Genomic DNA, 26,661 nt, shown 5'->3' with positions numbered 1-26,661 from the left:
CTCAGTGATCATAGCATGACCAACTGCATTACTGGGGAAAGCAGCACCAAGAGTGATTGTTCCAAACAAACTGCAGTGCATCATTGAAGGTTTTCTTTTGAACCATGCTGCTCTGCATATAACTGGACATCTTTTGCTTTATTTTTTCACAAGTTCAATTTTTCTCAGTTTAACCTGCAATTTTTATGTAATGTTTGTGTAGTGTTTCTTTACAATAGAATTCGCGTCATTATATGTTAGGTAGCATATTTCTCATCAAGAGCGTGAATCTCTGCATTATTTCTGTCAAAACAGTCCTGGTGATGATGACTGACAGATTGTAGTTTTGACTGCAGACTGTATCCACTCAACTTCCATTGGCGGTCATTGCTAATGTGTTATTAACTGCCCATGTAATTGCCTCAGCAAATTCCTGACATGAAACAGGATTTCAGCTGACACATGCCCAGCTTTTTCATAGTCTTAGAAGCATTTTGACAATGACGGACAACGACTAGACACAGCTTAGAGCGGATTCTGATCAATATTTCATGTATAAAGTCATTACATTAGCACATATGTACAATTTGACATAACCTACTGTACTGTTGCTATTTTCAACCAGTGAAGTATTCGACTACTTAATGGCAGCAAGGAAAACATTTGTGCACCAACTCGAAAGCATCCTAGAAGTAAAAATGTTTAATTTGCTAATATCCTCTCATCTTATTTTATGGAATAGTCAGCATTAGACTATTTTGTTGGGGAGAAGTGTAAGCAAGTTTTTAAAAAAACTAATGGACAACGGCCATAAGTCGCCATAGGGAATGGAATCATTGCTCAGAAATCCTGTGATTAATGCAGTGGATGAATTCCAGATGGTCATCATCTTCCAACAAAGAGCTGCTTTTTACTCATCTGTCATCGCATAGTTTTGACTCAGCTAAGAATCAGTAGCCAAAAACCTGGGCAGAAAAAAAGTGGCAATTTAAACTCCGCATGCAGGGCTCCCAGGATACATTGGACTAGCAGCAAATTGGCAAGATTTAATACCAGCACTACTGGTCTCCTTCCAACCTGAAACATCCTTCGAGGCCCATCACGCTTTTAGATCAGCTGAACAGCAGAGATGAAACCGCCACATTTTTGCAGTACAGTACAACCTACAAGTTGCAGGGAGTGCTTCACAACTGTCTGAAATGCACTGAAGCAATCTGCTCACCACTCATTCTGCACTTAGCTGTTCACCTTCCTTCTGCCGCTCCAACACGTATGTCTTCTGATTAAAATGTAACAGATTAGTTTTTTTCTATTTTAAATCAGAAGAAAATGGTTTCACACGAAGGCTGTTGCCAGGGGTGTCCAAGCTTCTGTCTTTGTGGGCTACGTTAAAAGACACTATATAAATGCAAGTTGTTGTTGCTGTCTTCAGAGCCACTTTGAAATTATAGTAATTTAATCACTATAGCAGGATCCTTAAGGCTGGCTGGTTAAGATTTATATGCAAATTAATTCTGGGCGTACAAACAGCACAGTTGCCCAATTTGCAGCTCAAGGGCTATATCTGGTCCCCAAGCCCTGGCAATCCAGCCACCAAAGTTCAGATAACTCAGTCCTACTTTTGCTTGTTATTAGTGTTGGTTTGTCCTCTGAATTACAAGAGACTTGGAAAGGGCTGTATTTTGTGCTGTTGCTTCATTGGTGGTTAAACCCTAAATCAGAACTTCAAGATGTGATAGTATCAGCAACTTGAGATATATATAAAAATTAATGGGAAATTTAATTTAAACTTCGAAATGTGGTCACCAAAGCTCCATGGTACAAACCTCTGCAGCTTGGGGAAAACAAAGGATTATTAAAATCATCCTTGAGAAATCTGTCACATAAAACACTTTACCAACTGTGTAAATAAAAAAAATGCAACAATCAAGGACTGCAACAATTTAAAATGCAAAAAGCAAAATTCAGAACTACAACCAATATAAATGATGGCTGAAATGCAAACTTTGCAGAGTTAGGCAATATGGACAAGGAAAAGAATTATCAAAGCATGCTTCTACAGCTGTTCCTGGGACCATATGCCCCAAAATTTTCCAATGCAAAAGTTTTAGATGTGCACAAAACAAGTAACTTGAGAGTCATATGTATTACTTGACTGTAAAACGCACTAAAGCCAAGGTGTGGAAGATCATTTCCAGGAAATATTCCACACCAACTGCAGTACAAGGATAAATTAAATATCCACCCGAAAAGCATTAAAATGTATTTGTATAAAATCCTAATTTAAGTGGGAATCAGCGGCTTTCAGAACCTATAAAGCTTCATTATGATGGGAGTCTCTCATACATCATTGGTTTGTAGCACTATCTTCCTACAGTAAACAAAATGTTAGCAATACAAAATTGCATCATTTACAAATGGTCCATCTCCTACACAATACATGAAACCCCTACAATGTATAATTTAACTAGCCAACCATTATTATCCGTGATGGGTGAATGTTTCATGTGTTTGTGCATCAAGTACATACACCACAAAAATATTTTGGTTATCTATTTTTACACTTATCAAGAACATTTCACATCTGTTTGCTATAATTCTATTAATATATTAAAGTAATTTACAGCCCTAACAGCATGCAGTGCAGATGCAGGAGTTTCTACATAAACTCAATGGATAGGTAAAAAGGTTAAGGCAGCAAGCTGTTTTTCAAGCACATCAAACAGATGGTCCATGTTTTGACATAAACAATGCAATTGGTTTTGTTTGTACAAGTACCTGCAAAATATGATGTTCATAAAGCATGTATTTCACAAACTAAAATTCATCTGAAGAAATTCTTTAAATTGTCAGCTTATTGCAATTTCTCACAAATCAAAATCCACCCAGCCTCCCCTTCCTTAGCTTGGGGCACCTTCGAACTTAGTTCTATGTCTAATGCATGACTGGCACTTATACCTCAAACAGGATCTAAATCGCGATAAATTGAATGACTGGTTTAAAATTTAGCATATATGTTTTTACCAATCAGCTCTGAAGATCACACAATTGTTCAAATATTCAGGTGATTAGAAACTGCTAAAAGCGTTAAATTTAGCAGCGTGCACAAATAGTTTAGAAAATTCACCAGTATCCCTGGTTACATTCTTAGCATAATGCATTGCAAAGAAGAAAACCAAGTACATTTTCTAAAGAGAAACATCATAGAGAATCAGGAGTTTTTAAAAAAAAAACCAAGGTAGCTACAAAAATCTGGACAAAGAACTGATCAGATATTAGAAACAGCTACATAATGTAAATGACTAGCTCCAGTGATTCAGGATCAGAAGGACTCCCACAGTTACATGGACTACACTTCCTCCTACCCCCACTTCCTGTAAGGACTCTATTCCATTCTCCCAGTTTCTCAGTCTCCGCCGCATCTGGTCTGACGATGTCACCTTCCATGCCAGTGCTTCCGATATGTCTTTTTTCCTCAACCAAGGATTCCCCTCTGCTGTGGTTTCCTGCACTTCTGCTCTCACCCCTTCTCCCTCCCAGAACCACGATAGGGTTCCCCTTGTCCTCACCTTTCGCCCCACCAGCCTCCACATTCAACGGATCATCCTCCGCCATTTCCACCACCTCTAACATGATCCCACCGCCAAACGCATCTTCCCCTCCCCTCCCCTTTCAGCATTCCGAAGGGACCGCTCCCACCGCAACACCCTAATCCACTCTTCAATCACCCCCAACAGCCCCTTCCCTCCCCACGGCACCTTCCTGTGCAAGCGCAGGAGATGCAACACCTGCCCTTTTACCTCCTCCCTTCCCACTGTCCAGGGCCCCAAACACCCCTTCCAGGTGAAACAGCGATTTACTTGTACTTCTTGCAATTTAGTATACTGTATTCGCTGCTCACGATGCGGTCTCCTCTACATTGGGGAGACCAAACGCAGATTGGGTGACCGCTTTGCGGAACATCTCCGTTCAGTCCGTAAGGGTGACCCCGAGCTTCCGGTCGCTTGTCACTTTAATTCTCTGTTTCACTCCCACTCTGACCTCAGCCTCTTACACTGTTCCAATGAAGCTCAACGTAAGCTCAAGAAACAGCACCTCATCTTTTGATTAGGCACTTTACAGCCTTCTGGACTCAACATTGAGTTCAACAATTTTAGACTATAACCCCTGCCCCCATTTTTTCAGGCAGCAGCTGTTGATTCTGCCATCCCCATTTGCAACATTTAATCTCTCCTGCCTTCTATCCTAGCACAGACCGTCCCTTTTGTTCCTTTCTTCCCTCCCGCCCCCCCTTTCCCTGCCTCTGCACCTGCTTAAAACCTGTTACATCCCTAACTTTTTCCAGTTCTGACGAAGGGTCACAGACCTGAAACGTTAACTCTGTTTCTCTCTCCACGTATGCTGCCTGGCTTGCTGAGTGTTTCCAGCATTTTCTGTTGTTATTTCAGAGGGACACCCCACTGTCTACCCACCTTGTGCTACATTTGCAGCCACTAACATTACAGTTGTAAATATTTATTTTCAAGTCCTCATTACAACAGATTTCTTCACTCCTCCCGGTAAAGAACTTCAAACTTTGAAAACTACTTTCAGAACCTATGGGCGGGATTTTCCCAGGTCCCACCTGCACGGTGCAGGGGGACCCGGAAGATGTTGGGAAACCCGGAAGGTTGAGTTTCCCAGCACATTGTGGACAGCATGCGTGCGATGTTAGGGGTGGATTCCCCGCCCGGAAGTCAGCCTGATTGACAGGTTGATTCCAGTCGTGCGGGAAACTTGGTGAAGGAGGCCGCAGCAACAGGTAAGTGCTGGGCCCAGAATTTGGGGGGGGGTCCAAGTGGAGTCGCGATCCCCGGGGGAGGGGGGGGGGGGGTCCGATCCCCAACCCCAGGGCCAAGTTGCAAGGGGGGGGGGGGGGGTGGTGGTGGGGAGGAGGGAGCTTGAATGAAGTCCAAATGCATTTTCCCTTATTTGTTAAACAGAGACATCAAGACATTTTTCTCCTCTTGAAGCTCTTACCTCAGGTAATGTTTAAGTGTGCTGGTGATAGTCTTTATCTCCCATTCATTTGAAGTCTCCAAATCTATATCAGCTGCTCCTTTTGAATACAAGAAACACAACATTGTTAGAAAAGCAAGACCATTATACCCAACAAGCCTGTCATTTTGATAGATTTGACCCCTTTGCCCCTGCCATATCAATCACTCAATGACTTCGCTCTGCTAGAATTGTCTTTTAACCTAATTAAGCTGTCCACTTCAATGGCCTTCCCTAGGAACTTATTGCCCCAGACAAACTAACGGTGAAGCTAATGGTGCTCGCTGTAAATGATACAGCAACTTCAGGTGAGGGTCAGATGTGCAGTTAAATGCCAATACCCAAAAGTTGTAGTCCGAGTTGCACCGCTTTGCAAAAACGGCATTTCACCATCTGCCTCAGCATAAAATGCATTGAATGGTGTGAAGTTGATGGTGTTACGAACTAAACTCGCTACAGAAAGTTAAGTCTTGTCATTGCAAGTGCAAATATCCTGTTAAATGACTTGATGTGTTAATTACTACCAATCAACTTCTCTGGCACTGAAAATTAACCATTAAAAGTGTGGAGTCTCATTCTGTCAGGTATTAATTGTTGTTGGAGATCTTAAAAATGTCAAATTTAAAATGTTACTTTTTCTTTGTCTTTTTTCTCTCAATCCAATCTTTCTTTCGCTCTCTATTTCTCTTTCTGTACCTGATGTGATAGTGAATTCACCCCATTTTAATTTACACTTCCTTCTCCGTCATTCCTCTGTTTATTACTCAATTCTACAATCTGATTGGTTAAGGAGATACACAGTTGCTTGTGCTGTTCACTCAGGTCCCAGATGCCATTTCCCTCGCCACGCCGTCATCAGCTTGCACTTTCAGCAACTTGCCACACAAATTTTTTTTTAAACTTATAAACATGCAAAAGGTCAGTCTAACTAACGGCAGACACGGTTAGATGTCCTGCTACAGTAAAATCTGGGCTGCTGTTGCAAATTGTATAATTCTCTTACTTCTAATTTTGTACTCCCCACCCCCAATATTTGACTCCTTTGACTTAATGAAAAATTTGCTTGCATCACCTTTGTTGATCTTGCAATTAGCTCAAAATCTTCACATTTCAAACAAAAACTACCTTAACCTTTCCTAGTAACTTCAATTCCTAATACTCAGAATCAACTTTGTTATTTGCCTCTACATCTTTCAATACACATTTCATATAATTTCTACCCTTGTGGCTCCTGGCACATTAAATTGGCTGTCCGTCAACTTCCCTATCAAAAGCAGGTGATAAGCTGCTATGACAATTACATGAATTCTTATTTGAGCTTGTTGGTATTCTGGAGCAGAATCAGTAAATTCTTTAAATAAGTAAGAACAGCTGGAATAACATACTCTGGAGTATTTGTTATTTCATCACTAATTAAGGAACTGTTCCTACTTAGTACCCAAACTTTTAATGTGGACATTTTTTGTGATGTCAATAAAGATTTCACAATCTAAATGAGAAACCTTGAATAGTTTGAACGTTTGACAGAGATGTGTGAATTGTACTCTCCTACAAGACTAACTGAATAATCATTTCATTTGAGACATTTGGTCTCCTATTGCCAGGATCACTGCCATTTCTCAATTTTTGTAGCCATGAAATTTAGTAAAGGCCGGCTTTTTACTTCCCCAGACCACCTGTAACAGAGGTTCCAATTTACTCCACTTTCTTGCTTTTTTTGTTACGTGTGTGTCTCCCATGTCTCTCCATCATATTAGCTATTTGCATGTTCTGTTAATTACCTCAATAAAATGATCTTTTATATCAAATAGCAAATTCCTCTGAAGCAGTTTACAGATCATTTAACCCATCAACTTCCACTCTGTTTGGATTACTAGCTCTTGTTTGCCCCCCCGCTCCTTTTCTTCAACCTACCAAGGGTCTTGTTTTTTCCCCCATCTTCAGTTTTGACAAAAAATTATGGCTGGGACTTTAACCTAGCTTTTCTCTTAATGACTGGAGGGCTGTGTATTTCCAGCATTTCCATTTTTGTTTCAAATTTGCAAAGTTTGTAACCAATGTTCCCTCTAATTTTTTTTCAAAATTCCACGCATGCGTGGTTTTGCCATTTAAAAGCCGGTGAGCTGGTTGCGCTGGACCTCCAGAAAGCTGCAATGCCGCACAGTTTATTGTAACTATACTGGAACCAATGCCTGGTTTGTGGATTCCAAAGGATGCCAAGTCGCACCAATCCTTATTGACAGGCCAGGCAATTCCTTAATCATTATGTATTTGCCATTTGCACAATTCACTTGCAGTTAGAAGTGTGAAAGGTGTTAAATGAGTGAGGATTTTGCAACCCTGCTCATTGCAGCTGATTCATCAGTTGGTTTTGTAGGAATGAAGTTGAGTTGAACAGCCACAAGTGCAAGGTGCGGCAGAGATTTAACGGCCCCAGATCAATGAGCATTGATGTCAAATGACAATTCCAATTCAGAACACCAGGTTTTGTTGCACGAGATTCCAGTTATTTATTTTAACGGGATCTATTTACAGGGGTAGAGTTTCCGCTAGGTTGCTCTGTTTTTTCCAGTGCAATTCACCCAAAATCGGCCAAACCAGTGTAAAAGATCGAGGAATTTCAAGTACCATTTACATCTAATGCAAATCGAGTTTTCGCGATCTTTTGCGCTGGTTTAAAAAACATCGCGTGGTAGCCAGCCTCGCCCACAAATCTGGCCACGCTTCAGGGCAGATCAAATTAAATCACCATGTTGAGTTTCCGCTAATTGCGCCCTCTGGTGGCCCTTCAAGGAGGCTCTTAAAATTAAGCTGCTTTTTTTTTGGTGCAAAGGCACCAATTGGCACCTTCTAAAAGTAAATTAAATATTTTTTAATATTTAAAGTAAGAAACTGACTACTGCACACCAATGCAACTAGTAAATGGTTCTGTATAGTTTTTTAAAAGTCATTTTCAGTTATTTAAAATCAGGTTACTCACAGGTGGTGGACTAGGCTCATTAAAAATGCTTATTTTTTTGTGATAAACCCATTTCAGCAGTACTAATAAAACTGCACCAGGTTACCACTCTTAAATACATCAAGGAATATTTTTTAATGCAAGGGGGAAAAAAACTATTGCATTGCAGAACGCTGCCCAACTTAATACATACAAATATGCACAAAAAGATAAAGGAAATGAAACACAGTACATACCCATTAGTAAACCTAACAGTTTCTGAACTCGGGAGTTAACACCAACTATTCGATACAGGCCCTGCTCATTGATACCTGTTTTAAAGTAGAGAAAAAACTTTTGCTAATATGTCAAGCTGAATTTCTAATATTATTGTTTGTGAAGTCTATAATGACTAAAATAATTACTATACTATCACAATCTATAATTACTATAGTTACAATAACTTAAATTAAAAAACATATATTGGACATTTTAAATTAGAATAGCCTTTAGTTGCATATTCATATGTTCATGCTTGTGTGTGTAGAGTTGGCTTTGTATATGTATGCCTACACACCAATGTATTTGAAGTATACTGGGATATGCAATAGTGTGCCTATTTGCTTATATGTATATACATGTGAATGTATGTGTGAAAATACCATGTGAATGTGCTTGGACATGCAAGTTTACAAAGAGAGCTGTATTGCAAATTATTTCAGAACTTCTCTGCAAATGCACTGCTAAGCATTGATCTAAAAGAAAATGCTACAGATCTTAAAACACAACTGCAGTCAAAGATCATACTAAAATTATCCTTATACTGGGATTAGAAACCAGGTAGTATGCTTGTTGAAAATCACCAAAATTGACAGACAACAAAAAGAATTCTATAGGTAAGTTTAACCATATTATTGTGAAATGTGTAATTTTAAAAATGGTGTGCTTTGTGCATTGAGTGCTGTTGGAGTTTTGCTAAGTGGGAGAGTTTGGATAAGTGGGAGGTGAGGGTGTGTTTTTTGCTCTGTTTTGTTCCCCACTCCCAGGCTTAGACAGCACTGCGGAGGCGGAGCAGCGAGACGAGTCAACCAAACAGGCTCCACAGACAGTATTCAAGGAGGAGGTTGGTGATCAGCTGGTTGGTTGGTTTTCTTCCTTCTCTTCTCTTTTATACCTTTAAGTTGGTAAGTCCTATTGAATAGTGGTGTGATATTATCATATATATCCGGGCAGGGTCTTCATAACTAATAATAAGAAATTAAATTATTATATAGAATGGAGCAGGTGATGTGTTACTGTTGCGAGATGTGGGAGCCGGTGAACCCCATTGAGGCTCACGGTGATTACATCTGCGACAAGTGTTTGCTGCTAGAGGAACTCAAGTTCCATGTTATGGAGCTTGAGACCGAGCTTCAGACACTGCGACACATCAGGGAGGGGGAGAAGTTCCTGGACTCTATGTTTCAGGAGATGGTCACACCTATGAAGTTAATTACTGCAGATGTAGTCCGTGGTCAGGGACAGGATGGTGTGACTACGAGTGAGGAAGGTACAGGGATCCAGGATGTAGTGTTGAAGGAGACGCAGCCCTTGTTCTTGTCCAGCAGGATCGAGGTTCTTACTCCCTGTGAGGGCGGGAGCGGGGACTGCAGGGAGGATGAGCAACCTGGCCACAGCACCGTGGTACAGGGGGCCATTCAAGTGGAGGGAGTAAAAAGAAATGTTGTAGTGGTAGGGGATAGTATCATTAGGGGGATAGGTAGGGTTCTCTGCAGTCAAGAGCGGGAGTCCCGAAGGCTGTGTTGCCTGCCTGGTGCCAGGGTTAAGGACATCTCTTCTGGGCTGGAAAGGAACTTGGAGTGGGAGGGGGAGGATCCAGTTGTCGTGGTCCATGTTGGTACAAACGACGTAGATAGGACAAGGAAGACGGTTCTGTTAAAGGAGTATGAGCAGCTAGGGGTCAAATTAAAAAACAGAACCTCAAGGGTAATAATCTCTGGGTTATTACCTGAGCCACGAGCGAATTTGGCTAGGATAAATAAAATTAAAGAGTTAAATGCGTGGCTCAAAGACTGGTGTGGGAGAAATGGGTTTTGCTTCTTGGGACACTGGCACCAGTACTGGGACAGGAGGGAGCTGTTCTGTTGGGACGGACTCCACTTGGCCAGTGCTGGGACTAGAGTCCTGGCGAATCATATAACTAGGGCTGTAGAGAGGGCTTTAAACTAATTAGTGGGGGGGAGGTTTCTAGAGAGCAAATAATAGAAATGACAACAGAGAAGGTCATAGACTTAGGTAGCAGTGGGGGAATTAAAAAAACAGAATGTGTCAGGAAGGGACAGAAGGTATGGAGTAAAAAGTAAAGTACTAAAAAGGGAAAAAACAGGAACTAAGTGTTACAAAACATATTTGAAAGTTCTTTATCTGAATGCACGTAGCATTCGTAACAAAATGAATGAGTTAACGGCACAAATAATGACATATGGGTATGATCTTGTGGCCATTACAGAAACATGGCTGCAGGGTGACCATGACTGGGAATTAAACATACCAGGTTATTTAACAATCAGGAAGGACAGGCAGGAAGGGAGAGGAGGTGGGGTGGCTATGTTAATAAAGGAAGGAATCACTATAATACAGAGAAATGATATTGGGTCAAAGGAGCAGGATAGTGAAACAGTTTGGGTGGAGATAAGGAATAATAAGGGGAAAAAAACACTAGTGGGTGTAGTCTATAGGCCTCCGAACAGTTGCAACTCTGTTGGACGGAGTATTAATCAGGAAATAGTTGAGGCTTGTAATAAGGGAACAGCTATAATTATGGGGGATTTTAATTATCATATTAACTGGACAAATCAAATTGGGCAGAGCAGCCTTGAGGATGAGTTCATTGAGTGTATTAGGGATGGGTTTCTTGAGCAGTATGTAACTGAACCGACCAGGGGGCAAGCAACCTTAGATTTGGTCCTGTGTAATGAGACAGGATTAATTAAAAATGTCCTAGTAAAGGATCCCCTTGGAATGAGTGACCATAACATGGTTGAGTTCCATATTCAATTAGAGGGTGAGAAGGTTGGCTCTCAAACAAGCGTGCTGAGCTTGAATAAAGGAGACTATGAAGGTATGAGAGCGGAATTAATTAGAGTGGACTGGGAAAATAGATTAAAGGGTAAGACGGTACATGACCAGTGGTGTACATTTAAGGAGTTATTTTACAACTTCCAAAAAAAATATATTCCACTGAGGAAAAAAGGGTGTAAAAGAAAAGATAGCCATCCGTGGCTAAGTAAAGTAATTAAGGATAGTATCCGACTAAAAACAAGGGCATATAAGGTAGCCAAATCTAGTGGGAGGATGGAAGATTGGGAAGTCTTTAAAAGACAGCAAAAAATAACTAAAAGATTGATTAAGAAAGGGAAGATAGATTATGAAAGTAAATTAGCAAAAAATATAAAAACAGACAGTAAAAGTTTCTATAGTTATATAAAAAGAAAAAGGGTGGCTAAAGTAAATGTTGGTCCCTTAGAGGATGAGACCGGGAAATTAATGGTGGGAAACATGGAGATGGCAAAAACGCTGAACAATTATTTTGTATCAGTCTTTACAGTAGAGGACACTAAGAATATCCCAACACTGGACAAACAGGGGGCTCTAGCGGGGGAGGAACTAAATACGATTAAAATCACTAAGGAAGTGGTACTTGGTAAAATAATGGGACTCAAGGCGGATAAATCCCCTGGACCTGATGGCTTGCATCCTAGGGTCTTGAGGGAAGTAGCGGTAGGGATTGTGGATGCATTGGTAATAATTTTCCAAAACTCACTGGACTCAGCAAAGGTCCCGGCAGATTGGAAAACTGCTAATGTAACACCCTTATTTAAAAAGGGTAGTAGGCAGAAGGCTGGAAACTATAGACCTGTTAGCCTAACATCTGTGGTTGGTAAAATGTTAGAGTCCATTATTAAGGAGACAGTAACGGGACATTTGGATAAACATAATTTAATAGGACAAACTCAGCATGGTTTCATGAAGGGGAAGTCATGTTTGACAAATTTGCTTGAGTTTTTTGAGGAAGTAACATACAGGGTGGATAAAGGGGAACCAGTGGACGTAGTGTATTTAGACTTCCAAAAGGCATTTGACAAGGTGCCACACAAAAGATTATTGCTCAAGATAAAAAATCACGGGATTGGGGGTGGAGGATTGGCTCTCTGACAGAAAGCAGAGAGTTGGGATAAATGGTTCGTTCTCAGATTGGCAACCAGTAAATAGTGGTGTTCCGCAGGGGTCAGTGCTGGGTCCCCAACTCTTTACAATCTATATTAACGATTTGGAGGAGGGGACCGAGTGTAACATATCAAAGTTTGCAGATGATACAAAGATGGGACGGAAAGTAGTGAGTGAGGAGGACATAAAAAACCTGCAAAGGGACATAGACAGGCTAAGTAAGTGGGCAGAGATTTGGCAGATGGAATACAATACTGGAAAGTGTGAGGTTATGCACTTTGGCAGGAAAAATCATAGAGCAAGTTATTATCTTAATGGCAAGAAACTGGAAAGTACTGTAGTACAAAGGGATCTGGAGGTCCTGGTGTACGAAACTCAAAAAGTTAGTATGCAGGTGCAGCAAGTGATTAAGAAGGCCAATGGAATGTTGGCTTTTATTGCTAGGGGGATGGAATATAAAAACAGGGAGGTATTGCTGCAGTTGTACAAGGTATTGGTGAGACCGCACCTGGAATACTGCATACAGTTTTGGTGTCCATACTTAAGAAAAGACATACTTGCTCTCGAGTCAGTACAAAGAAGGTTCACTCGGTTAATCCCGGGGATGAGGGGGTGGTCATATGAGGAGAGGTTGAGTAGATTGGGACTCTACTCATTGGAGTTCAGAAGAATGAGAGGCGATCTTATTGAAACATATAAGATTGTGAAGGGGCTTGATCGGGTGGATGCGGTGAGGGTGTTCCCAATGATGGGTGAAACTAGAACTAGGGGGCATAATCTTAAAATAAGGGGCTGCTCATTCAAAACTGAGATGAGGAGAAACTTCTTCACTCAGAGGGTGGTAGGTTTGTGGAATTTGCTGCCCCAGAAAGCTGTGGAAGCTACATCATTAAATAAATTTAAAACAGAAATAGATAGTTTCCTAGAAGTAAAGGGAATTAAGGGTTACGGGGAGTGGGCAGGAAATTGGACATGAGTCTCGGTTCGGAATGGTCATGGCCCTGTGGGTAGTGGAGTGGGCCCAGGGGCCGTGTAGCCTTGTTCTGCTTCTACTGTGTTCTAATTCTGTGTTAGATTTCAGGAGATGGTTTTATTCCTGTTCCTGGCTGGGGTGGAGATCGCCTTTACAGAAGGTAAGTACTGTAGAAAATATAGGGACAGAGTGATCTCCTGGAAGAATTTCGATCGCCTAGATGGGTCAGAGAGGAATTTCCCAGATTTTTTTCTCCCAAATTGGCCATTGGGTCTTTATCTGGTTTTTCGCCTCTCCCGGGAGATCACATGGGTTCGGGTGGATGCAGAGTGATAGAAGATTTGAGGTTAGGATCAGATCAGCCATGATCTTATTGAATGGTGGAGCAGGCTCGAGGGGCCGATTGGCCTACTCCTGCTCCTATTTCTTATGTGTTACAAACCTTAATTTGGACACTACAGATTTCAATTACTAAGAAAAAATGGAGACTAAAATAGATTTTGAAAATATTTGTTTAGCAATTTGATTGGTTGAGTACAGGTGTGGTAGATTTTCTTGAGCCAACAGAGTTACAACAGTCATAATGGCCTGTATTTTCCGACCCCCACGGATGGGTACACACCCGTAGGGGCCTCGCAAGTGCCGGTTTCAGGCATGTGAAGCACATGTGCTGAAAACCGGCCCTTCCGATCTGGAGAAGGGCCTCTGCGGGCAGAGAGTTCCACTTTCTGCAGAACCTCCGCCCGTTGAAAACCTCAAAATCTTACGCCTGGTAAAAGCAGACGTAAGGCCTACTTTTACCAGCATAAGAGTTTAAAAAAGTAAAAAATATTTTTTCCCCACTCATTTATAATTTAAAAATACTTTTTAAAAAGGTAAGTTTATTTTTAGCCCCGTAAAAAACTTTAATTATTTTTTTCAAAAAATTAATTTGTTTTTTTGTAATTTTAACTAATTTTAAATATGTGATTTAAAAAAAATGTATTGTCTGTGTGTTTTTTGAGTGATCCCCATTCATACTTCTGACAGGTCTATGCAGAGAGATCTGTCAAAAGTGTAAAGGGGGATTCCCTTCTTTGTTTGGTTCCCCATGGCCCAGGGGCACTCGCGAAACGCATGTGCCCCTGCACGCGCAGACCAGGAGAGGCCCAGGATCGGAAGTGTCGGGACCGTCGGGACCTACGGAGCCAGCAGGTAAGTTCGTAGATTTTTCCCAGATCAGAGGCATCCGCACGCAGGAAGCCTCCGATTGGAAAATCCGGGCCAATAGTTACAGAAGTTTTACTTTTCTTTTTAATTTCAACCAGTCAGAAAGTGATGCCAGACTGTGATGCAGAATTGTAATGCCAGAGCTTTATGTCGAGGAATCATGTGCTATCTTAATGTTTTTAATACAAGATTGACAAATAAAAAAAATTGATACCTCTTTCTTCAACTGCATGAATGCATTTCTTTACTAAATCAAATCCAACTTTGTCCAGTTGGGCAGCTGAAAATCAGAAACAAATCCATCATTTTTAATAAGGGAGTTTAAACTTCAGCAAATACATTTTTAGAATACAACAAACCACAGGTAGATGAAAAAGACCTGGGAGTGTCAGCTTGACTTGAGGTTTTGGCAACATAACCCACTTTATGTGGTTTAGACATGGTCTCTTCATCTACTCTTTGTAAGTTTTATTCCATCTGTGGGGAACATTTGGCCCCTCGAGCCTGCTCCGCCATTCAATAAGATCTGATCTTGGCTGATCTGATCTTGGCCTCAACTTCACTTCCCTGCCTGCTCCCCATAACCCTTGACTCCCTTATCATTCAAATATCTGTCTATCGCCACCTTAAATATATTCAATGACCCCAGCATCCACAGCTCTCTGGGGAAAAGGATTCCAAAGATTCACGACCCTCAGAGAAGAAATTCCTCCTCATTTCCATTTTAAATGGGTGCCCCCTTATTCTGAAATTATGCCCCCTAGTTCTAGATTCCCCCATGAGGGGAAACATCCTCTCTGCATCTACCCTGTCAAGCCCCTTCAGAATCTTATATGTTTCAATAGGATACCCTCTCATTCTTCTAAACTCCAATGAGTATAGGCTCAAACTGCTCAACCTTTCTTCATAAGACACCCCTTTCATCTCCGGAATCAACCTCATGAACCTTCTCTGAACTGCCTCCAATGCAAGTATATCCTTCCTTAAATAAGGAGACCAAAACTGTACGCAGTACTCCAGGTGTGGTCTCACCACGCCCTGTACAGTTGTAACAGGACTTCCCTACTTTTATACTCCATTCCCTTTGCAATAAAGGCCAACACTCCATTTGCCTTCCTAATTACTTGCTGTACCTGCATGCTAACTTTTTGTGATTCATGTACAATGACCCCCAGATCCCTCTGTACCTCAGCATTTTATAATCTCTCCCCATTTAAATAATTTGCTTTTTTATTTTTCCTACCAAAGTGGATAACCTTGCATTTTCCCACATTATACTTCATCTGCCAGATTCCTGCCCACTCACTTAGCCTATCTATATCCATTTGGAGATTCTTTGCGTCCTCCACACAATTTGCTTTCCCACCTATCTTTGTATCAGCAGCAAATTTGGCTACATTACACTAAGTCCCTTCATCCAAGTTATTAATTAGATTGTATCTTTATTGAACTTAATTGCCACTTACCAACTCAGCTGAAAATCCCGTCATACTCCTGTAAAAACTTTTCCAGCATTTTCTGTTGTTTCGGATTTCCAGCATCTGCAGTATTTTGCTATCGTTCTTGTAAAAACTTGTCTGATTCATCGGAATTCAGTTTACTTCTCCTGCCAAGCTTTGGGCCAACTACAAATTTAACTACCTTCCCCATTTTCAACTAGTTCTTCTTAAGACTACTCTTCCTTCTCTTCATTCAGTTGCTTATTTCTCTTTTCTCCTTTATTTGTGCACCACGGGAAAGTGGACCAGGCTTCCCAAATTACTGTAATTGAGAGAGCACTGCCACAGAAATATGAAGTGGATACATTCACTTTCAATCTCTACTTTTCCCTATTGCTTCTAGTATTTCAGCCAAATTACAAAACTTGTTCCAATTACACGAAGATTCAAAAGGGGAGGCCCCACGGAATTCCAAGGCTCAAAATATGAATAGTGGTTTCAAGTATCAGGATATTTTAGCTGCAGTATGCCACAGATTGAGGAAAAAATGGGCAAATTGAGAGATCACTTAGGAAACAAAATTGACTTCTAGTGATCAACTCTCAATAATTCTAATAAAAATTTTCTAGTCCAGTTTTGCATAATGCATTGTGTTGTTATAAATAAGCATTAGGATATATTGATGGATGTTTTAGATGATTGTGAAATATATTCTGTAAATGCCCCTCTAGTTTGTCAGAGTTCATCCAGAATTGTTAATAACAATAAATACTTACTGCCTTCACTTATCGGATTGTCCTTATTCAAGTTGTACACCTGGAAAGAAGTATGGCATTATTTTAAACGGGTAAAATATCAACACAAAAACTGTACTGGAACAGGAACAAATTTATGGTAACCTGGAATCAACACAAATATTGTTAAGTCCATGTTACTCAACATGAGACCATACATACATAATGCAGGAGATACCGTGCCTAGATGGTGACTTAGCCACCTGTGAATCTGTTTCCATGTTTTTTTTTAAATCAAGTCAGTTGTTCTGCACTAAGCATTTTATGAGGCAAAACCCTGAAGTTCTGGAGCCAAAGTATGTTTAATTTTATTTGAATATTTTTAAGTCTCCTTGCAGCTCATCGATATCATTCTTGACCATAAATATAAACAAAATTTAAAAAATTCTAAACTATTGATTTAAATTGTAACAACTGGCTCCACCAAAAAGCCTCTCTTGACTCTATAACTAACGATATGGATACTGGCAACCCTGAAAATGAGTCTCTCTCTTCCTTCCCATACACTGACTTCTAATCTCCTCTTCTGTGGGTCTCTCTCTCTCTTCTGTGCCACTCTCTGCTTCTTCCCTGTGGCATGGTCAGCAGCCTTTCTTTCACATGTGACTACTATCTTTATTCCCTCCTGTCTTTCTCCTCCTTCCCTTGTGTGTGTGTCACTCTCTCTCCTTCTCTTCTGTTTATCTCTTCATAGGAGACTGTGGGAAGTGAAGGCAGGCAGGCTTCTGAATTAGAAAAAGAGACCTGATGGAACCAGGCCTGGGTCGCTGACCAAGAAGGTTAGAGAGTAGGCCGCAGCTGTAGTGAGAGCAGGAGGGATTGGGCTGGGGTTGTTCTAGCAAGTTGCAGTGAGAATGACAGGAAGAGAGCAAGAGAGTCAGTGAAAGAGTGTGAAAAATAAAGACAGAAAGAGAGAGAGAGAGAGAGAGAGAGAGAGAGAGAGAGAGAGAGAAACAAAAAGAAAATTCCATGAGAAATAAATACTAATAAGCTGGAACTACCTTGCAATAATTACTCAGTTTGGCAGTGTGAGGAATGTAAGTTAATATGAACAGTTGAAACGATGTGTGTGTTGAAGCACTCTACGTTTACAATCATACTTGCATAAGATGATTCAGCCCCCTAGTGCAATCAGGCTTAGTCATTTCTCCAAGCCAGGTTACCTGAAAGTTACTGAAATCTAGTTCAAAACATAAATGACAAATAATAGCAGTTTCACTACTAACATTCTGTAATTTAAATTTGGAAGAATAAATATCCGAACGGCAAGACTAAATGTAGAAATTATGTTTGTTATTATTATGGAATATACACATTCAGCATGTGACATGGATGGAAATTCCACTCAATAACTAGTTAATTTTCAGCTGAAAAACAAATTGGACCTGAATCTCATTATTTATCTATCTTCTATTGTAGCTCCTTCTATCTTACTGAGCTAGCTACTTGTACACATTTAAATACCCTTAATTACCTTTTGGCATTAATATCTCTGGCTGCAACTGTTTATAAAGTCAATAAAGCATCTCCATATTAAGAAAAGCAAACAGTTAACAACTCTTGCATTATTTTCCAGCATTAATACATTGAACTAAAAAGTACTGCACAAGGACAGGAAAGAAAACAAAATCCTCAAACTGCATTTCTGAAACCTGGAGCCAATAACCTTGGCCTTTAAGAAAGTGAGTCATGATTTGCCGTTTTGTAATTTTTCAATGGTTAAACAAAAATGGAACTTTGCTCCCTGTGATAAAAATGATAACATCCGGGAAGTTATGTCATCACTTCCTGTGAACTATGAACTGTGTACATACCTCACTTCCTGTCATATGTCACTTCCTGTTGGACTGGTATAAATACTGGTCTGTTCAGTATTGTAAGAGGCTTCTACCAGAGGCATGGTAAAGACCTCTCTTGTGTATATAGTGTGTTTATAAGTTACTTAAAGCTTACTTTAAAGTTACTTGATGGTAAGTCTCCTTTTTCTTACATCAATTTAAGTAACTTAGTATTTACACTGACAAATACTAGACCTTCAGACAAACTCGGAAGTTAAGGATCCAGGGAACCACCCATCATGGAGAAAATCCTTAGACCTATTCGTCTGGACTTGGACCCGAATACACCAGCAGCTGGCAGGGTATGGAAGCATTGGTATCGTACTTTTGAGAATTTTCTGGATGAATGTAAAGCGGATGCTCCTGCTAAATTGAAGATACTTGTCAATTATGTGACCCCAAAAGTGTTCGAATATGTTGATGACTGGGATAGTTACGAAGAGGTGATTCGGGCACTTAAGAAACTGTATGCGAAGACCCCAAATGAGGTCTATGCTAGACATCTACTGGCCACAGCCCGACAAGGGCCAGGGGAATCAATTGACGAATTCCTGCAAGAACTTCGCAGGCTCAGCGTAGATTGTAACTTTCAGGCAGCCTCAGCTGAGCTGTACCGCCAAGAAATGATTCGTGATGCTTTCATCTGCGGGATTGCCTCTCCATTTATACGCCAGCGTCTACTAGAAAGTAAAACACTTGAGCTACAAAAAGCTTTTGACCTAGCTTGTTCACTGGATTTGGCAAAGAGAAATGCAGACCTCTATCAGCTGCCCAGATCTCGATCTGCTGCTGTAGCTGCAACCAGACAATTCAAGCGGTCTCAGGTGAACCCTATCATGGGGGAATCTAATTCTGATGAAGAAGAGGAGGACGACCCCACTTTAGCAGCCTCTTGGCAATCTAGGAAGGAATGCTTCTTTTGTGGAGATGCTTTTCACCCTAGGAAAACCTGCCCTGCTCGCAATGCAATCTGCAGTTATTGCGGGAAAAAAGGACACTTTGCTAAAGTTTGCCTATCAAGGGCCTCTACGAGGGCCAATCCAGCTAAGGCCTACCGAACTGCCCCAATTAGGGCCTATCAAGATGCTCCAGCTAGGACCTATCAAGCTTCCTCTCGAGCTCTCTCCCGAAGAAGCACACCGAGAGTTTTAGCCACTCTCTGTGCAACGACACCAATTACAGCTGCTTGCCCACAGAACCTGTCTCAGGCAGCCACAAAAATTTCAATTAAAGGGCATACCTTAGATGCCTTAATTGACTCAGGAAGTACTGATAGTTTCATTAAGGAACAGATTGTTGCGAAATTGAAACTACATGTCTTCCCATCGGACCAGGCAATTGCGATGGCCCAGTCATCACTTAATACCAGAATCTCCAGCTTTTGTGTTGTTGATATGACACTTCATGGTCGTATGTATCCCTCCACCCGACTTTCGGTGCTCAAAGATTTATGTAGTGATCTCCTCTTAGGGCTGGACTTCCAAAAACAGCATAAGAAACTCACCATTGAGTTTGGTGGATCCAAACCCGGACTTACTATTTCTAATATACCATCTAAATTACCATTTTGTGCATTATCAGCAGCTTCACTTGATGAACCCTCATTATTTGCCAGTATTCCGCCTCAATGCCAACCGATAATAACGAAATCGCGGCGCTTTAATCAGGAAGACCAATCTTTTATTGCGGCTGAAATCTCTCGACTTCTAGCAGAGGATATCATTGAACCATGTTCGTCGCCCTGGCGGGCTCAAGTCGTCATTGTCAAGAACCCTCTAAAACCTCACAAACAGCGACTATGCATCGATTATTCGCAAACCATCAATCAATATACCGACTTGGACGCCTACCCATTGCCACGCATTGATGATATGGTTAATAAACTGGCCGAATACAAAGTGTTCTCAACTTACGATTTAAAAAGTGCCTATCATCAGTTACCCTTGAAGGTCTCAGATAAGCAGTACACAGCCTTTGAGGCTAATGGACGGCTGTACCAATTTCGTCGCCTCCCATTCGGGGTTACTAATGGAGTGGCTGTCTTTCAACGGGCAATGGATGGCCTGGTTAAGCAGGAAAACCTAAGGGACACTTTTCCCTATCTTGATAACATTACCATTGCAGGTCACGATCAACAGGAACACGACTCCAACCTCCAAAAATTTCGGGATGCCCTCCATCGCCGTAATTTGACCCTGAATGAATCCAAATCTGTTGAGTCGCAACCGACCATCAACATCCTTGGCTACTGCGTAGGCAATGGTATCATTAAGCCAGACCCAGAAAGACTTCGCCCGCTCCAAGAGCTCCCGTCACCTAAGAAGCCGGCTTCTTTACGTCGGGCTCTCGGTCTGTTTGCATACTACGCTAAATGGATTCCTCATTTTTCGGACGAAATCCAACCCTTGCTGCATGCTAGATCATTTCCACTGGGAACAGCGGCTGTTGCAGCCTTTAACCTTCTCAAAAAACAGTTGGAGAAAGCGGCTCTTCACTCCATTGATGAGAATCTCCCTTTCGTGGTTGAATGTGATGCCTCGGAGGTGGCGATCTCGGCTACTCTGAATCAGGAAGGTCGTCCTGTAGCATTTATGTCCAGGACCTTACAAGGTGCCGAGCTACATTATCCTCCGGTTGAGAAAGAAGCCACAGCCATCATAGAGGCAGTACGGAAGTGGAACCATTTTCTAGCTCGCCAGCACTTTACATTGATCACGGACCAACGATCAGTCGCCTTCATGCTCGATAATCGAAAACGAACCAAAATTAAGAATAATAAAATACAACTTTGGAGGATGGAACTGGCCTCTTTTGGTTATACCATTCTCTATCGGCCTGGCAAGGAGAATGTGGCCCCGGACACCCTCACACGGGCATTCTGCTCCACTATGTCATCCTCCACTCTCATGGATGTCCACAATGGTTTGTGTCATCCTGGCGTTACGCGCATGCTACATTTCGTACGATCACGGAATCTCCCTTTTTCCACTGGAGATGTAAAGAAAATATGCTCAGAATGCCGGCTTTGTGCGGAATTAAAACCTCAGTTCTTCCGCCCCTCAGATGGTATACTCATACATGCAACCCAACCGATGCAACGACTTAGCATCGATTTTAAGGGCCCAGTGCCCTCTTCAACTCGGAACACATATTTGCTCACCATGATCGACGAATATTCACGTTTTCCGTTTGCCTTCCCCTGCTCCAATATGCTGGCGTCCACAGTAATCTGCTGCCTTGAGCAGGTATTTTCTCTCTGTGGCATGCCGGCTTATATTCACTCAGATCGGGGTCCATCCTTTATGTCAAGGGAACTCAAGGACTACCTCTCAGAACGGGGAATTGCTACAAGCAAAACAACACCATACCATCCCATCGGAAATGGGCAGGTAGAGAGGTATAACGGTATCATCTGGAATTCCGTACGTCTCGCTTTAAGATCTCGGGGCCTACCAGACCAGCAATGGGAAACAGTGCTTCCGGATGCATTGCACTCTATACGGTCCCTGCTTTCTACAGCCACAAATACTACACCTCATGAGCGGTTCTTTGGATTCCAGCGTCGCTCATCTCATGGGACATCACTCCCGTCATGGCTAACTACTCCTGGACCTGTATTACTCCGAAGATACGTTCGGACGTCTAAAAATGACCCTCTTGTAGACGAGGTCGAACTAACCGATGCCAACCCCACCTATGCAAACATACGATATTCCGACGGCCGAGAATCTACCGTATCATTACGGGATCTGGCTCCCTGCCCACCAGGACCTAGTGGGACATCGGGTGATGGCATTTCACCAGGAAACTCTTGGGACCTATCGGGTACCCCTCTCCAGGATCCTGATCGGACACCAACTAGCTTGGTGCCGGTAGAACCCCGTGCTCAAGGTTGCGACCCTCCCAGTACCGCGCATGAAAGTACTGATCCGCCACAGACCAGCTCTGCACCTCCCTCTGAACAGAGGCAGTCCGACTTTGAACCTATTGGGGCTCGTACTCGAAGCCATGATCTCCCCGACCCTTCACAGGGCAATCCAGGCCACACAGACTCTGACCAATGGCCAACCGCATGTAAGCAGACCAGCGACCCTCTACGACGGGAATCCAAACGGGTGCGACTCTTCCTTGTTCGGCGGCTGCGGACCAAAAGGTAGACCACAGCCTCCTAATCCTGCAGGAGGGAAGAATGTGATAAAATTGATAACATCCGGGAAGTTATGTCATCACTTCCTGTGAACTATGAACTATGAACTGTGTACATACCTCACTTCCTGTTGGACTGGTATAAATACTGGTCTGTTCAGTATTGTAAGAGGCTTCTACCAGAGGCATGGTAAAGACCTCTCTTGTGTATATAGTGTGTTTATAAGTTACTTAAAGCTTACTTTAAAGTTACTTGATGGTAAGTCTCCTTTTTCTTACATCACTCCCTAAATATCCAGGACAATGCCAATTAAATCAAACTTACATTCAAGTGCCTCGCAATGTTGTGGCCTGCACCTACGATTACTACATGAATATCTCAAAATCCTCATCACAGAAGGCATTTTATCAAGTTAGACGATTACGGTATGCAATGGCCTGGATTTTGCGATGGGTTTGATGGCGTATGTGGTGTATGTAACCTGTTCCACCTTAAGAGAACTACCTTAAGAGATGTACTACTTTCTCTTGGCTGCTGTATACTGTAATACTGTAATACCAGTGGTGACCACACCGGTATATAAGTGTTGTGCAAGGATTTGCTGGGCAGTTCAGCCCTGACCTTCGAATAGTAAAGACCTGTTAAAAGTTATTCTTGTTGTCTGTGTCCAGTGATTGATCCTAAACATAACTGGAACATACAGACTCAACAGTGGCGACGAGTCCGATCTTACCCTGCGGCAAATTTACATCCAAGGCAGCTTCGTCCTCAAAACGGGCGTCGAGAAGAGGCATCCGCCCTCATCATCCTGCTGAGCACCATCGCACGGGAGGCATCGAGAACCCGGGTTAAAAAGAAAAAGAATTCTGACCACGAAGCCCTCCATCAGCGACAGGCAGTGATCATCCCTTCTACCACGGTGGTGGGTAAGCTGATCAGCGACACGAGCAGAAAGTCGGCCGCGTTGACTGTGGAGTAGGGGAGGGAAAACGGAGGAATAAGGGCGGAGAGCTCGACCACGGCCGGTAGAAAGGGCCGGGCTGCAATCGAGGCCGAGAGGCGCAGCGACTGGGGCAGCTTAAGGCTCGAGAGCCGCGGAGAACTCAAACGCAGCCGGTGTACAGGACCGGGCTGCGAGCGGGGCTGCGAGGCAAAGCAGCGTCGGGGAGTTGAGAAGCTTAAGGCACGAGAGCCGCGGAGAATTCAAACGCAGCCGGTGTAAAGGACGGGGCTGCAAGGCAAAGCAGCGTCGGGGAGTGAGAACTGCTGGGGAGGCGAGAACGGCAGCAGCAAGGCAATCGCCATTGCAGCCAGCGGGGGAAGAAGGCAAACGCGGGAATCCGCCATTGTAGTCGGCGGGGAAGAAGACGAGCGCGGGAAAGACCGCCAAGCGCGGGAAGCCGCCATTTTAGTAGGCGGGGGAAGAAGACAAGAGCGGGAAGCCGCCATTTTAAAAAACTTTAAAAATTTTAAAAACTTGCAAGGATGCCTAAACATGGGAGCATTAATACCTTTGATAGTGATGTCGAAGATTGGACCACGTATGTAGAACGCATGGAAGTTTATTGTAAAGCAAATAAGGTACCAGATGATGAGAAAGCATTAACCTCAATGGGGGCGAAGACATACGGGCTATTGAAGCACCTTCTATCACCAAATAAACGGGTAGATCAGACCTTCGCGAATATTGTTACTGTCCTGAAAAATCATTTAAACCCCACGCCGCTGATGATAGCGGAACGATTTAAATTTTACAGAAGAACGCAGTTGAAAGATACATAGATACATAGATACATAGAAGATAGGAGCAGGAGTAGGCCATTCGGCCCTTCGTGCCTGCTCCGCCATTTAATGAGATCATGGCTGATCCTTTAATTCAGTATCCCGTCCCCGCCTTCTCTCCGTAACCCTTAACCCCTTTTGCCCGTAGAAATATATCTAATTCCCTCTTAAATATATTTAATGAGCTGGCGTACACTGCCCTCTGATGAAAGCAACGCTGAATTTTTAATTGAACTACGCAAGCTATCGAAGTACTGTCAGTTTGGGACAGGGCTAACAGATGCGCTGAGAGATAAATTTGTGTGTGGATTGTTAAAAGGAACACAAAAGCGACTGCTTGAAGAGAATGATCTTACGCTTGATAAAGCTGTCACTATTGCAGCATTGCAAGAAGCCGCAGCAAGAGGCACTGCGGAAATGCAGATACGGTCACCGGAACTCTGCACCAATCAAATGGTCTTGAGTACAGTAAAATGTTATCGTTGTGGAAAGACAAAGCACGATCAGAACCAGTGCTGGTTCAAAAATCAGGAATGCAGAAAATGTGGCAGGCTTGGTCACATAGCTAAAGTATGCCGGTCAGGAAAGAAGACCAGCAACAAAAAGTCACCGCAGGAAAAGTACAAAAAGGTACACAAGGTGACAGAGAACAGTTCGAACGAACAGAAGTCAGATTCAGACGCCAGCAGTAATGAACTGGGTAGTCTAAGAGTACACAATGTTGGTAAGGAAGCAGACCTCCAAACAATTTGGGTCACACTTCAGATAGCAGGAGTCCAAGTGAAGATGGAATTGGACACTGGATCGGCATTGACGGTCATGAATAAGAAAGATTACAAAAGGTTATTCCCACATATTCCCCTACGGGATACGGAGATTGTATTGAAAACATACACGGGGCAAAGAGTATACCCCATCGGGAAGATAGAGGTAAAGGTGGTCCACAAGGGCAAAGAAAGCCGAGGAATGGACTTATATGTGCTACCTGAGGGAGGTCCACCACTACTGGGACGGGAGTGGATTAGGAAAATAAATATGGACTAGCATTCCTTAAAAGCACTAACGGTAGATTCCGGTACAAAAGATGTCAAACCTAAACGATTGTCCAGAATATTGGACGATGCTAAAGAGGTGTTCCAACAAGGACTGGGAACACTGAGAGGAATTACGGCAAACATCAAGGTTGAAGAACATGCAAACCCGAAATTTTTCAAAGCCAGACCGGTACCTTATGCAATACGACCTGCTGTGGAAGCTGAGCTGGAAGGGCTAGAACGTTCAGGAGTACTGTCTAAGGTAGACTGGAGTAAGTGGGCCACGCCCATTGTCCCAGTCATGAAGCGTTCATTGAGCAACAAGCCGGGGGAACCGGGGAAGGTTCGCATCTGTGGTGATTTCAAGATCACTGTTAATCTGGTGCTTCACACGGTGCAGTATCCGCTTCCACGGATTGAGGATATCTTCGCTTCGTTGTCTGGCGGGAAACACTTCACCAAGATAGACCTGGCGCAGGCGTACTTACAGATGGAAGTTGAGGAAGAGTCACGCCAGTATCTCACGATCAACACGCATAGAGGCTTGTACCAGTATAATAGACTGGTTTTTGGAGTAGCATCGGCTCCAGCAATTTGGCAGAGGGCCATGGAGCAGGTATTACAGGGAATTCCAGGTACACAATGTTACCTGGACGATATTCTGATTACAGGAGATGATGACGAGGAACACCTTGCAAACTTGGAACTGGTGCTCACCAGATTGAAAGAATATGGTCTTCGAGTTAATCGCCAGAAATGTGAATTCTTTCAGAAGCGGATCTCGTACTGTGGTCATGTCATTGACCAGGAGGGGCTTCATAAGTCTCCTGACAAGATCGAAGCTGTTGTGAAGGTTCCCGCTCCGGATAATGTATCCCAATTGAGGTCATTTCTAGGGTTGATTAACTATTACCATAAGTTTCTGCCAAATTTATCCACGGTGCTGCACCCGCTGAACGCTCTTTTGCAGAAGGGAGTACCATGGAAGTGGAGCGAGGGCCTTTCGCGAAAGCAAGGCATTGATCACCTCAGAGGAAGTGTTGGCTCACTTCAACCCAACGCTGCCTATTCGTTTGGCTTGTGATGCTTCTCCATATGGTATTGGGGCAGTACTCTCACACAAGTTGCCAAATGGCCAGGAGAGGCCAGTTGCGTTCGCATCCAGATCATTGACCTCCGCTGAGCGCAACTATGCTCAGATAGATAGGGAGGCTCTCAGCCTTGTGTGGGGAGTAAAGAAGTTTAATCATTACCTGCAGGGCCA

General features: G+C 42.7%; 1 protein-coding gene across 13 annotated transcripts in view; it reads right to left on the bottom strand.

Moving 5' to 3' along the window:
* Nucleotides 1–26,661, bottom strand: part of LOC147114055 (rho GTPase-activating protein 26-like) — a 249,495-nt gene that overhangs the window by 86,382 nt on the left and 136,452 nt on the right. For all 13 annotated transcript variants that reach the window (XR_015079339.1, XR_015079340.1, XR_015079341.1 and 10 more), the window contains exons 12-15: nucleotides 16,579–16,618; nucleotides 14,578–14,643; nucleotides 8,212–8,286; nucleotides 4,999–5,077 (exon numbers count right to left, since the gene is read on the bottom strand). Coding sequence is in view for 9 of the 13 variants with exons in the window: in XM_085995616.1 (XP_085851742.1) it covers nucleotides 4,999–5,077; nucleotides 8,212–8,286; nucleotides 14,578–14,643; nucleotides 16,579–16,618 (260 nt within the window). In the remaining 4 variants the exon portion in view is untranslated. The remainder of the gene's footprint in view (nucleotides 1–4,998; nucleotides 5,078–8,211; nucleotides 8,287–14,577; nucleotides 14,644–16,578; nucleotides 16,619–26,661) is intronic.

The sequence above is a fragment of the Somniosus microcephalus genome, chromosome 8 (genome assembly GCF_052327205.1).
Source record: "Somniosus microcephalus isolate GS21.2 chromosome 8, FLI_Smic_1.0, whole genome shotgun sequence".
In the NCBI taxonomy this organism is placed as follows: Eukaryota; Metazoa; Chordata; class Chondrichthyes; order Squaliformes; family Somniosidae; genus Somniosus; species Somniosus microcephalus.
This window is presented reverse-complemented; position numbering and strand designations above follow the sequence as displayed.